The sequence below is a fragment of the Phyllopteryx taeniolatus genome, chromosome 6, assembly GCF_024500385.1.
Source record: "Phyllopteryx taeniolatus isolate TA_2022b chromosome 6, UOR_Ptae_1.2, whole genome shotgun sequence".
Classification (NCBI taxonomy): domain Eukaryota; kingdom Metazoa; phylum Chordata; class Actinopteri; order Syngnathiformes; family Syngnathidae; genus Phyllopteryx; species Phyllopteryx taeniolatus.
The window spans coordinates 10865223-10879244 of record NC_084507.1 but is presented as its reverse complement, the minus strand read 5'-3'; the positions used below and the strand labels follow the sequence as shown (position 1 = coordinate 10879244).

General features: G+C 42.3%; 2 protein-coding genes across 2 annotated transcripts; both read right to left on the bottom strand.

The window, feature by feature from the left end:
* Window positions 1-548: 548 nt before the first annotated feature.
* LOC133479403 (serum amyloid P-component-like) lies at window positions 549-5140 on the bottom strand. Its single transcript, XM_061776382.1, has 4 exons — window positions 4603-5140; window positions 4376-4433; window positions 3036-3138; window positions 549-1887 (listed from the first exon to the last, which is right to left on the bottom strand). Exons 2-4 carry the CDS (start codon window positions 4431-4433, stop codon window positions 1380-1382), a joined length of 669 nt encoding a protein of 222 aa, XP_061632366.1. The 5' UTR covers window positions 4603-5140; the 3' UTR covers window positions 549-1379.
* A 1789-nt stretch (window positions 5141-6929) lies between these two features.
* LOC133479404 (serum amyloid P-component-like) lies at window positions 6930-9550 on the bottom strand. The gene is made up of 4 exons (XM_061776383.1): window positions 9492-9550; window positions 9270-9327; window positions 8321-8423; window positions 6930-7577 (listed from the first exon to the last, which is right to left on the bottom strand). The coding sequence occupies exons 2-4, from the start codon at window positions 9325-9327 to the stop codon at window positions 7070-7072; spliced, it is 669 nt and encodes a 222-aa protein (XP_061632367.1). The 5' UTR covers window positions 9492-9550; the 3' UTR covers window positions 6930-7069.
* Window positions 9551-14022: the final 4472 nt, after the last annotated feature.

The following is a 14022-nucleotide window of genomic DNA, read 5'->3' as shown; positions in this document are numbered from 1 at the left end:
CTTAAGTGTCAATTTCATGTCAGAGATTTTTTTTTTATACTACCGCCAAAGCCATAAAATTATTGGAGTGACTTTGTCCTGTCTGTTGATGCTGTTTATACAGAATATATACATGGGAAAAGATCATTGCATTGCTTAAAAACAGGTGGCTGCGATCCTTAAAAATAAAACTTAAAACGTAAAATTTTTTACTTGTGCGATGCGTTTTAATAGAATCATTAAGTTTTTCTATATTTAGGTGCAATGTTAATGTTCATACTGTACAAAATGTTACAGTGATTTACAAAAATAAACTAAGCTTATTTAATGTTTGACCAGCTATTGGTGAGCTAAACTGAAGTGAGATGTAGTTAATGCACAATATCTATTTTGAGTCCCAACCCTTGCCTGTTGCCATTCTCCAGATTTGATCAAATACAAAAATTGCACACAATTTTTGAAAAAAAAATAAATTGATTTTCAAATGTAAACAGGTAATCAGCCTTAACAAAAGGTTTTTAAAGTCTTAATTTGGACCTTTGCAAAAGAAAATTCCCTCATACCCAATCTCCATGAGTGAAATACACCAATTGAAATCATTTATTGATCACAAAGTAGAGTAAGAACGATCAGTAGAAACCAGGATCTTTTATGCATTCTGAGTCAATACTGTGAAAAATGCGATCACAATTTGCTTTCATCAGGACACATCAACACATATGACTCATGCAGGAGTGGATCGCCTCCTGTATGCACGCCCTACAAGGCCTGGGCATGCTCCCGATGAGTCCATGCACGGTGTCCTGCATTGGGGGATCTCGTGGGCAGCGGTAAAAGATGTTAACTAAGTTGTTTAGTGTTCATTTTATTGAGCGAGGCCGTATTTTTTAATCATCTGGTTTTCGTTAGAGCAGTGATTCTCAAACTGGGGTTCACAAGCCTTAGCTTTGCGCCAATTAAAAATTCTGATATAATTGTGACATACAGTGGATCTAAAAAGTCTACACACCCCATTCAAATGCCAGGATTTTGGGATATTTAAAAAATTAGACTAAGATAAATCATTTTAAAAATAATAATAATAATCAACCTTTAAGGTGACCTATAACCTGTTCACCTCAATTTAAAAACATTACATATTTAGAAAGGGGAAGTAAAACAACTGAGATGATGTGGTTGCACAAGTGTGCACACTCTCTTATAACTGGGGATGGCTGTGTTCAGAATTAACCAATCACATTCAATGTTAAATGGGTGTCAGCACACAACTGCCACGATTTAAAGTGTCTTCGATTAACGCCAAATAAAACTTTATTATATATATATATTTATATTATATATTTAGTTGAGGTTTGAGAACCACTGCTTTAGCCCTAGGGGGATGCGATTATTGCCTGCTTCTACATGACTTCATCTTCCACCAAAATGTTGCCAGTGATTTCAAAGTCGAGGGCTTTCCAGTTGAACACATTCCCAGGGTTGAAGTTTGAGTCCTCCTCATAGCGTTGGATCTCATTAGGCGAGAGGACGTAGTCCCACATGTGAAGTCGAGAGATCATGCCGATGAAGGACTGAGCGGCGTCAAAGCCTCCCCCATAAGTGTCCTGCTCTTGGCCCAGGATGGTGATGGGCTTGCCACTGATGGGCTGCCCCGAGTGGATAAATCTCTTGATGGTGGGTTTGCCGTCCACCCACACTTGGGCGATGCCGTTTACAGAGTTCCAGGTGGAGCACAGGGTGTGCCAGGAGTTGGGAGGAAAAGACAGAGACAGGAAGTGCGTGCCGCTGTTCCGTGCCTGTATACTGATCACGTCCTCCGTGTTCAACTTGAAGAGCACAAATTCATTGCTGGTGGCTGGCGTGGCCAGAGAGAAGAGAACATAGTTCCTGGTGAGATCTGTGAGGAATCTGACCAGACATGATCAGGGTCAAGGTGAGCGGTGGTGGGAAGCAATTTGGAACAATTCAATATAATAAATGTTGTATTTTTAGAAATATTAAGATCAACATTGACAACAGTCCCACCTCCACTTTAAATTCCTCTGTCACACCTACAGCACAGCTCACCACTGTTCTGCTGCCCTCATACATGTCCTGTATTATTCTAACATGCTTCTCTGCCAATCCAGACTTCCGCATGCAGTACCACAGTTCCTCTCTGGGTACTCAGTCGTAGCCTTTCTCTAGATCTACAAAGACACAATGTAGCTCATTTGACCTTCTCTGTACTTCTCTGTCAACACCCTCAGGGCAAATAATGTGTCTGTGGTATTCTTTCTAGGCATGAAACCATACTGTTGCTCACAAATCCTCACTTTTGTCCTTTGTCTAGCCTCCACTACTCTTTCCCATAACTTCATTGGTTGACTCATCAACTTTATTCCTTTATAGTTCCCACAGCTCTGCACATCACCCTTGTTCTTAAAAATGGGCACCAACACACTTTTCCTCCATTCCTCAGGCATCTTCTCACCCGCTAGAATTCTGTTGAACAAGCTGGTCAAAAACTCCACAGCCAGCTCTTCGAGATGCTTCCACACCTCCACAGGAATGTCATCAGGACCAACTGCCTTTCCATTTTTCACCCTCTGTAATGCCTTTCTAACTTCCCCCTGACTAATCATTGCTAGTTCCTGGTCCGCCACACTTGCCTCTTCTACTCTTCCTTGTATCTCATTTTCCTCATACATCAAGTCGTTAAAGTATTCTTTCCATCTATCCAGAACACTACTGGCACCAGTCAACACATATCAATCGCTATCCTAATCACCCTAACCTGCTGCAGATCCTTCCCATTTCTATCCCTCTGTCTGGCCAACCTATATAGATCTTTTTCTCCTTCTTTAGTGTCCAACCAGACATACATGTCATCATATGTTTCTTGTTTGGCCTTTGCCACCTCTACCTTTTCCCTAAGTCGCATCTCAATGTATTCCTTTTTTTTAAACATGTATTTCTACTTAAGAACAGAATGCAAGTATTTGCCACCTCTGGATGTCAGGAATCAAACTACTGAATGAAAGCAAGCCAAGGGCTGCAGGTGATATCCTGATTACCTGAGACAGACTGTCACTGCACTGAATGATGTTTTAGGGGTCATCAGTTTGACGTGATCTTTGGAAGTCTCCCTTGGGAAGACAAAGACTTTGCCAGAAAGATCTGCACACACATCAAGAAAGATCAAGACATGACAACAGCGGAGTTAGAAAGACAACACACCGCTCAAAGGTGAGTTTCATGCATCCTTTGTTTAAACCAGTGCTTCTCAATTGTTTTCTGTTACGACCCCCCCAGGAAGAAGTAAAGAATTTGCGACCCACACCCACAGCCCCCTCAAGTACACCTCTATATAACATTGTATATAAAGGATAATCTAATCTAATCCTTATAACCATTGAAGTACAAAAGAAAGAGATATAGACTGCCAACTATTGCAGTAGATGTGCAATTACACTTTATTCTAGTACGGCAAATCATGTTCTTCAGGGTCTCCCATGCCTCCCCGGCATCGCAACGCGACCCCCCCACTATTTTAGAAGCACTGGTTTAAACGGAGGTTCTCAACCTGTACTGCTCTAATGAAACCATGGTCTAACACAGGTGACTGTGCCATAGAATCTAAACTAAAATGTCATTTATCTTTTTTGACAGCTATTACAGGCATTTTTTCCACAAAATCCCTACAGATTAAATTGAATACTTGTATATTATACTAAATATCTGTATTTTGTTGTCACTATTTTCTGTGACTTCTGATTTCTAAATCAATTAGTTAAAAATTTATAATTACAATGAAATGCAGAGGCAGTTGTCAATGCATCATAATATGAAGTGATTATACATTTCAATGATTCAGTCTTAGCCCTCTGAGGGAAACAATGTGGCCACATGTCAGAAAAATATACCTTTGTGCTTATAAAATGTATTATGTATTAATTATAACCTCATCTTTTGTTTTTGTGTGAAGATAAGAAATCAGACTTTGGTCCTCTCTCTCTCTCTCTCTCTCTTTCTGATAATGTATTATCACTTGGTTGTGAAAGCAAGATGACTGGTTGGGTGGTGCCAGTTGCATTAGGCAAGTGATAACAGCCTGTTCATGTGTGTATAACCTTACCAAAGGAGAACCAGGCAGATACTAGCCATCAGGTTATATTTTAGCAGCTTCCTTGTATTCAAGTTTGTATTAACTTGCATCTCATTATTGTCAAAGTGCTAAGTCAACTGAAGGGTTAATATTTTCCCTTGACACCCACAATGAAAATGAACCCCTAAATTTGGTGCAAACTCAATACTGCCAATTGCATAAGCCACTGTATGAGCAACAGTCGTTAAACCCCACTTTTTCTCTTCAGTGCTTAACACACTTTTTCCTGCGACGCCCGCAGGCTCCTACCTCTGGTTTCTGCGCAACATGATGCAAGCATCACCATGACAACCAAGAGTTTCTCCATCTAAAGTACAAAGAAAGTCACTATTGCATCACTGTCCTATGCAACTAAAGACACGAAATGTGTTGATGAATATTTCCACATATTGTCGTCACATAGAAAACATACATCCTGAGTAACAGTATTTAAAGTCAGCAAACCTAAGCTCCGTGGTGGAGGTAACATGTCTTACCTTGTCTTGACTGTGTGGCAGCTTCGAGAAGACACATGCACTTCCTTTAATCAGTCCTTAAATGTGACTTGGTTGTTAAAGCAATGAAGGATTTTGTACTCCTGGACTCTTGCGTAAACAAAAGGGGATTGTTTTTTCGGGTTCAATTATGCAACATACTGGCCTCAGCTCATGCACCTGAGTGTCAGGTCTGTCTCAGCACCCCCTAGTGTCAGGTCTGTCTCAGCACCCCCTAGTGTGTGTATGTGTGTTGCATTGGAGTTAACAGCTGTATCCCATCTCCAATTACATCTTTTTCAATTCCCAACCTGACTTGTTTTTGATCTTTTGCCAGCCTGGTGCTTTGTCCACGCTCCCTGCAAGCCTACTCACTCCCAGCACCCTGTCAACCCGGACTCAGCTCTCGAATCCTTTCCCGTGTCGAGTGTGGGGAGTAGCTGGAACCAGTATTGTTTTTGCTTTTGTGTTTTTCGTTCGTCTTTGGAGACATTACACGACTCACTTACACAAGGGGGGACTTGCTAACCATCAAGGAGGCTACTCCGGACTTTCTTTCACAAATCCTCTCACTTTTTTGCCTGAGTTACTCACCGGAGCAGCGACCACGGTCTTTGGCACATGGAGGCGAAGGCGACGCCACAGAGGGAAGCGAGCCGGCATCCAAGTGAAACTTGCGAATCTACGCTCCCTACCCAATAAAATGGACGAGCTTCATCTTCTGATAACGACCGGTAAAGACTTTGGACGTTCCGCCGCCATGTGCTTTACGGAGACTTGGGTTTGTGAGGCTGTACCCGATGACGGCGTCATGCTTCCCGGCTTCCATCTTCACCGGGCAGACCGCGACATGGAATCATCGGGGAAAACAAAAGGCGGCGGGAACTGCTTCTATATCAATGAAAAACTGTGTACGGACGTCACAGAGCTCAGCACACTGCAGCACACATTTAGAGTGGCTGTCTTTGAACTGTAAGCCATTCTACTCGCCTCGTGAGTTCGCATCATTCATTCTCGCTGGTGTCTACATTCCGCCTCAAGCTAACACGAACACCGCACTGCTAATGCTCGCCGAACAAGTAAACAAAATTGAAAAAAAAAACACCCGGACTCACCCCTCATTAATCTCGGGGACTTTAACAAAGCTAAACTCTGCTTAATTCACTTGATACCGACATACAGGCAAGAACTTAAATGCGTGAAGCCTACAGTGAAAAAGTGGACCAATGAAGCAAAGATAGAACTTCAAAGTTGTTTAGACTCCACAGACTGGAGTGTCTTTGAAAATTCAGCTGGCAGCATGGATGAATATACGGACACTGTCACATCCTATATCAGTTTCTGTGAAGATGTATGTGTACCAACAAAGTCCTTTCGCACATTCAATAACAACAAGCCGTGGTTCACTGCCAAACGTAAGCAACTTCGCCAAGCTAAGGAAGGCGCATATCAGGGCGGGGACAGGGCCCTGTATAATCGAGCTAGAAACCAGCTGACTAAAGAAATTAACATTGCAAAGAGAAACTATGCAGCAAAGTCGGAAAAACAGTTTAGCGCTAAAGACTCTAAATCAGTTTGGCATGCATTCCAATCGCTTACCAATTACAAGCGACGATCCCCCCAAGCTGAGAACAATAGCACACTAGCCAACGACTTGAACACCTACTGCAGATTTGAAAAGGACACTTTCACACCCCACACCCACCCAGCCGCACCACCGACCACAATCACACCTCTGACTTCTGCGTTAACCATCCACGAACAGGATGTGAGACGCATCGTCAAACAGCAAAAGATTAACAAAGCGGCAGGCCCAGACCATGTGCCCCCATCCTGCCTCAAAGTCTGCGCGGACCAGCTCGCTCCAGTCTTCACACAGATCTTCAATAGATCTCTGGAACTGTGCAAGTACCATCCTGTTTCAAACGCTCCACCATCATTCCAGTCCCCAAGAAACCTATAATCTTGGGTCTAAATGACTACAGGCCTGTCGCCTTGACATCTGTGGTCATGAAGTCCTTTGAATGTGGAGCCTATCCCAGCGATCTTTGGGCGAGAGGCGGGGTACACCCTGAACTAGTCGCAGGGCACATATAAACAAACTATCATTCGCACTCTCATCCACACCTACGGGCAATTTAGAGTCTTCAATTAACCTACCATGCATGGTTTTGGGATGTGGGAGGAAACTGGAGTACCCGAAAAAACTCCACACAGGCGAGGCCGGATCTAAACCTGGGTCCTCAGAACTGTGAGACAGATATGTTCGTCCACTGTGCCGCCAGAAAGTCATGTTTTAAGTGAATTTAAAAAATTAAACTTTATTCTCGTAAGATTACAACAACTTTATTCTGACAAAATACATATTTGCTCTTGCGATTTTTTTCTTGAAAAGTGACTAATCTCATAATTACAACAAAATTTGAGAACCACTGCTTTAGCCCTATGGGGATGTGATTATTGCCTGCTTCTACATGACTTCATCTTCCACCAAAATGTTGCCAGTGATTTCAAAGTCGAGGGCTCTCCAGTTGAACACGTTTCCAGGGGTGAAGTTTGAGTCCTCCTCATAGCGTTGGATCTCGTTCGGCGAAATGACGTAGTCCCACATGTGAAGTCGAGAGATCATGCCGATGAAGGACTGAGTGGCATCAAAGCCTCCCCCGTAGGTGTCCTGCTCTTGGCCCAGGATGGTGATGGGTTTGCCACTGATGCGCTGCCCCGAGTGGACAAATCTCTTGACGGTCGGTTTGCCATCTACCCACAGTTGGGCGACACCATTCTCAGAGTTCCAGGTAGAGCACATGGTGTGCCAGGAGTTGGGAGGAAAAGACAGAGACAGGAAGTCTGTGCCGCCGTCCCGAGCGTGAAATCTCATGACGTCGTCCGTGTTTATCTTGAAGAGAACCAAGTCATTGCTGATGGCTGGCGTGGCCAGAGAGAAGAGGCCATAGTTCCTGGTGAGATCTGTGAGGAATCTGACCAGACATGATCAGGGTCACGGTGAGCGGTGGTGGGAAGCAATTTGGAACAATTCGATATAAGAAATGTCTATATTAAGAGATGGGCTGATAATGTATTTGTAGATAATCATTCAATGAAAATGGTCAATTAAAATTGTTTTTGTTTAAGTTATGCCTTGTGAATTCTTTCTTTGAAGCAAAACCAGAGGGTGCTAGTTCTTGTATATTCGGGTTTCATTCCAATAATTTAGAAAAAGGAGTGGTTTGATGTCACTACAAAAATGGTTTGTGGCGAATGTGTTATCTTGTATCAGTCTAAAAGCCATCAGATTCAGAAATTCTCCATCTAAATCTGATAAGACAAAACCAGTATTTCTTTCCGTTGTTATTATTAGCTAATTTAACATTTATAACTCATTTCAGAACATTAGCTAAACTGAGTGCCGCCAACGCTAGCTTTCTCTTAAACATGCAATGTGATTTTTTTTTTTTACCTTCTCAGTACAAGCACTATGCAAGTTAATAAAAAAAAAGAAATTATTTTGTGTGTAGAGAAGTTTTTTTCCCCCACCTCTTTGCCAAGTCAGCAAGGCGGGTAAAGATTTGTATCAGTTCTTCTCTCCCAGTCTTTTTTGTCATACAAGTAACTGTATTTTCTATGCAAGTACAGAGTGTGAGCATTTTTGCCACCTCTGGAGGTGAGGAATCAAACTTGTGAATGAAAGCAAGGCAAGCGAAGCTGGTGATATCATGATTACCTGAGACAGACTGTCACTGCACTGAATGATGTTTTGGGGGTCATCAGTTTCACGTGATCTTTGGAAGTCTCCCTCGGGAAGACAAAGACTTTGCCAGAAAGATCTGCACACACATCAAGAAGGATCAAGAGCCGGGTACTCCGGTTTCCTCCCACATCCCCAAAACATGCATTGTAGGTTAATTGAAGACGAAGAAGAATCACCTTTTTATTGTCATGAACATGCATACATGCACACAAAATTTGTTCTCTGCATTTTACCCATCACAGTGAACACATACACGTTAGTGGAACACACTGGAGCAGGGGGCAGCATTTCGTGGTATCAGTGTCTTCCCCACGGACACCACAGCCGTGAGTCCGGGGGATGTTGGCGGATGGTCCAGTCGGGGTCTTGAACTTAGGTCCCCCACGGTGGCAGGCGATGATCTTAACCATTGGCTGAAGACTCTAAATTGCCCGTAGGTGTGACTGTGAGTGCGAATGGTTGTCTGTTTATATGTGCCCTGCGACTGGCTGGCGACCCGTTCAGGGTGTAGCCCACCTCTTGCCCAAAGTCAGCTGGGATAGGCGCCAGCACGCCCGCGACCCTCATGAGGATAAGCGTTATCAGGTTTGGTGGCGCCAGCTGCATTTGGCAGATGACAACTGATTGCTTACTGTATATGACCTCACCTCTAAGAGCCTTCAGGTTATATTTGAACTGCCTCCTTGCATGAAAGTTTGTATTCAATTGTATCTCTCATTATTGTCAAAGCACAAAGTCTACGAAAGGGTTAACATTTTCCCTTGACACCCGCAATGAAAATGTTTGACAGCCCTAAGGTATAATTGGTGCAAACTCAATACTGCCCATTGCACCCACCACTGTATGATGAACAGTGTTTAAACCCCACATTTTCTCTTGAGCGCTGAGCACACTTTGTCCTGTGACGCACGCAGATTCCTACCTCTGGTTTCTGCGCAACATGATGCAATCAACATCAGGGGAACCAAGAGTTTCTCCATCTAAAATACAAAGAAAGTCAGTTTTTCATCACTGTCCTACGTAATTAAAGGCATGAAATGTGGTGATGATTTCCACATATTGTCATCACATAGAAAACATATCGTGAGTTACAGTGTTTAAAGTCAGCAAACATAAGCTCCCCTGTGGAGGTAACATGTCTTACCTTGTCTCGCCTGAGTGGCAGCTTTGAGTAGACACATCAGCCTTTAAATCTCACTTGGTTATTGACACAATGAAGGATTTTGTACTTCTGGACTTGAGTAAACAAAAGGGGTTTTATTCTTTCTTTTTTTTTTTTTTAATTGTGCAACATGATGGCCTCAGTTCACCTGTGACCTTGATGAGGACAAGTGCTGCAGAAAATGAATGATTCACCATTAGCTGCGCACTATAGTCAAAACACTAAATGGGAAAATCCCTTTTTTTTGGTGGGTCTTTTCGTGTTAATTTCATGCAAACAGACAAAAGAGATAGAACGATGTTTGTGAATACTCAACTTGGCGAATTTGTACAATTTCCTATTGGTTTTATGTAGTTAAAACAGACCTTTTTGTCCCCAATTCCAACGACGTTGGGACGTTGTGTTAAACAAAAACCGAATACAATGATTTGCAAATCATGTTCAACCTATATTTAATTGAATACACTACAAAGACAAGACATTTAATGTTCAAACTGATAAACTTTATTGTTTTTAGCAAATAATCATTAACTTGGAATTTTATGGCTGCAACACGTTCCAAAAAAGCTGGGACAGGTGGCAAAAAAGAGTGAGAAAGTTGAGGAATGCTCATCAAACACCTGTTTGGAATATCCCACAGGTGAACAGGCTAATTGGGAACAGGTGGGTGCCATGTTTGGGTATAAAAGGAGCTTCCCTGAATTGCTCAGTAATTCACAAGCAAAGATGGGGCGAGGTTCACCTCTATGTGAACAAGTGCGTGAGAAAATAGTCGAACGGTTTAAGGACAATATTCCTCAATGTACAATTTGGGGATTTCATCATCTATGGTCCATAATATCATCAAAAGGTTCAGAGAATCTGGAGAAATCATTGCATGTAAGCAGCAAGGCCCAAAACCAACATTGAATGCCCATGACCTTCGATCCCTCAGGCATCAAAAACCGACATCAATGTGTAAAGGATATCACCACTTGGGCTCAGGAACATGTCAGAAAACCAATGTCAATCAATACAGTTCGCCCCTACATCCTTAAGTGCAACTTGAAACTCTACTATGCAAAGCAAAAGCCATTTATCAACAACACCCAGAAATGCCGCCGGCTTCTCTGGGCCCGAGCTCATCTAAGATGGACTGATGCAAAGTGGAAAAGTGTTCTGTGGTCCGACGAGTCAGCATTTCAAATTGTGGACATCGTGTCCTCCAGGCCAAAGAGGAAAAGAACCATCCGGACTGTTATGGACGCAAAGTTCAAAAGCCAGCATCTGCGATGGTATGGTGCTGTGTTAGCGCCAGTGGCATGGGTAACTTACACATCTGTGAAGGCCCCATTAATGCTGAAAGGTACATACAGGTTTTGGATAAACACATGCTGCCATCCAAGTAATATCTTTTTCATGGACACCCCTGGGGCCTCATGTACAAAAAGTGCGTACGCACAAAAACGTGGTGTCCGTTCTTTTTCACGGCAAAGTTCAGACGTATCAAGAGTGACATGACTGTGGAAATGTGCGGTGCCTCACGCCTACTGCATGGCTGGCGTACGCACGTCTCTGCAGCTTTTGGTGCTTTGGCGACACTTAGAGGTGATGCCTGTAAACTGTTCTCATAAATCTACACACCAGAGACACATGAATAATTAGCACTGATGAACAATTCATGCCCGGCAACATTTGATTTCAACAATGCAATTGACGCAAGGACTGAGAATTCATTTGTTAACCAGTTTATTTAATGAACCATTGATATTTGTGAGGACACCTATTAATTGATCGAGGCGATCATTTATGCTGCCTATTGCCCTCACAAACTCTTTGTGACTCCAGCACATGCACTGAAAAAAAGTCCTTTGAATTTACTTCATTTGAACATGTGCATCAGTTGCACATGATTAAAATGTGTTTAAATCGATATGATTTTTTTGTCAGTGTGCGTGTCCTCTCCTGTGTATTAAAATAATAAATTGAGTAATCGAAAAGGAGTCAAAGTTTTTGATATCCTCTTTGATATGCTGATGTGCTTCTATTTGAATTCAAAAGATTTATTACATGCATGAACCTTTCTCTCACAGGGCTGAGTGTAGGTTACTGTACGAACACATTTGTTATGAGTTCTAAAAATACATGGTATTAACCTTGTGGGGTGATCATAGTCAGCCACGTCCTCCCATCACCCCTGAGAGAGCAGCGTCACCCATGATCGCAGCGATTCTCTCCTCGAACGGGGTGAGGCCATCTGCCCCGGTTCTTCCGCCTTTTTTTGGCCACACATTGGCGGTGGGCAGCTCTCTTCCACTTCATTGAGCAACTACACATTCAGAAAAAATATTTTTCTTCATTAGCTTGCTCATTTTCCTTTTTTTCTGATCATGCAGAGATCGGCATCTTCGGTGCAGGGTTCATTTAAATATGATTTGCATATTCAAATATGGGCGTGGACAGGGAGGAGTCGGCTACTCCAACAGGTGCGCTCAAACCACGTTCTGCACGTGTTACAACAGTGTGGCTGCGTAGTAAAAGAGTACGGGTCCTAGACTGGCTTGCCTGCAGTCCAGACCTGTCTCCCATTGAAAATGTGTGGCGCATTATGTAGCGTAAAATACGACAACGGAGACCCCAGAATGTTGAACAGCTGGAGCTGTACATCAAGCAAGAATGGGAAAGAATTCCACCTAGAAAGCTTCAGCAATTAGTGTCCTCAGTTCCCAAACGTTTATTGAATGTTGTTCAAAGAAAAGGTGATGTAACACAGTGGTATACATGACCCTGTCCCAGCTTTTTGGGAATGTGTTGCAGCCATAAAATTCTAAGTTAATGATTATTTGCTAAAAACAAAGTATCAGTTCAAACATTAACTATCTTGTCTTTGTAGTGTATTCAATTAAATATAGGTTGAATATGATTTGCAAATCATTGTATTCTGTTTTTATTTATGTTTAACAACAATGCAGCCCTATGGGGGTCACAAGCCAGTGTAAACTGTAGGCCGGTCCCAAGTCCGGATAAATGCAGAGGGTTGTGTCAGGAAGGGCATCTGGCTTAAAACTTTGCCAAACAAATATGAGCGTTCATCCAAAGAATTCCATACCGGATCGGTCGTGGCCCGGGTTAACAACGTCCGCCACCGGCGCCCTGCAGGTTGACGGCGCCAGTTACAAGGAAAAAGGTTAGCTAAGAAGAAGTGGGACAGAGGACCGAGGAGAGGCGAAAGGAATACATTGAGATGCGACATAGGGCAAAGGTAGAGGTGGCAAAGGCCAAACAAGAGGCATATGATGACATGTATGCCAGGTTGGACACTAAAGAAGGAGAAAAGGATATATACAGGTTGGCCAGACAGAGGGATAGAGATGGGAAGGATGTGCAGCAGGTTAGGGTGATTAAGGATAATTTTGTGCTGGCGTGCTACATTCGCTCACATCTTGTGCATCTACTGAGGGCTAAGCCCCCTCTATCCATAACACCTAGTTACTGTCTGAACCTGGTCAAGAGCCAGCCATAGACAGTCAAATCACAATAAACATGATCATATTCAAATGCATGACAATAAAAATAATGTACTTCACCAATAATAGTGCTGCATGAAGATGTGAAATGTAAATCTGCATTATTAACACTGTGATTGTCATTCAATACGATACATTTATGTCATGTTTGGGTTCGTGTTGGTTGTGTGAAAGGAAAAAGGCAGGTGTATTTCTGAATCTGTTAGTGAGCACTTCTCCTTTGCCGAGATAATCCATCCGCCTTACAGGTGTGGCATCAAGATGCTGATTAGACAGCATGATTGCACGTGGTGCCTTAGGCTGCTCACAATAAAAGGCCACTCTTAAATGTGAAGTTTTTCAGTATTGTGCATGTTTTCTCCCATTATACACAGTTTATAAATTTTTGGACAAGTGAGCAATTTCATGTCATAGTCTTAGTTTCTAAAGAGTCATTCAGTGGCTTACTGCACTCCAATGAAGCTAATTAATTGCTTAAATTTTATTTTAACTGGAGATATCCTCTGCTGAGCATGAAGAATGACATTTAAATTTATGACTGTAGAATGACTTGCGGTAAGGAAAATGGATGGAATAAAAATAGATTTTTCATAATGACAAGAACTTATGTCAGTTAAACACTGCAGTAAAAGCAGCAAAAAACAAACCCCAAAAAAAACATTTGGACTGGATGTGAACAAAATGGTCACAAACAAAATGGTTGGTAAAATCAAACGAGACCTGAATGTAAAAAAATATTACAGAATGCTGAGGTCACCTCATTAAGTAGTATCACGGAGGGAACTCCAAACTTATTACGTTTTTGGATTTGAGGATGATGTTTTTGATAAAATCAGAAAAAAAAGACAAACTCAAAGACTGGAGGCTTGAAACTAGCAATTATAAGCTAACTTGAGAGGCTGCAAGTCATATTTAATGTGGCAGTTCTGCCTGTAAACTAATGCTAAACTAAATGGACTAAATTTTATAAAGTGAAAACCTAAAAAGTCTACTCAGTTAATGTCTCA

Coding starts and splice junctions, on each gene's coding strand:
- LOC133479403 (XM_061776382.1), bottom strand. CDS start 4,433: ATGGAGAAACTCTTGGTTGTCATGGTGATGCTTGCATCATGTTGCGCA. Junction 3,139..4,375: donor ATGTTGCGCAGAAACCAGAG/GTAGGAGCCTGC, acceptor ATGTGTGTGCAG/ATCTTTCTGGCAAAGTCTTT. Junction 1,888..3,035: donor GCAGTGACAGTCTGTCTCAG/GTAATCAGGATA, acceptor ATGTCTGGTCAG/ATTCCTCACAGATCTCACCA.
- LOC133479404 (XM_061776383.1), bottom strand. CDS start 9,327: ATGGAGAAACTCTTGGTTCCCCTGATGTTGATTGCATCATGTTGCGCA. Junction 8,424..9,269: donor ATGTTGCGCAGAAACCAGAG/GTAGGAATCTGC, acceptor ATGTGTGTGCAG/ATCTTTCTGGCAAAGTCTTT. Junction 7,578..8,320: donor GCAGTGACAGTCTGTCTCAG/GTAATCATGATA, acceptor ATGTCTGGTCAG/ATTCCTCACAGATCTCACCA.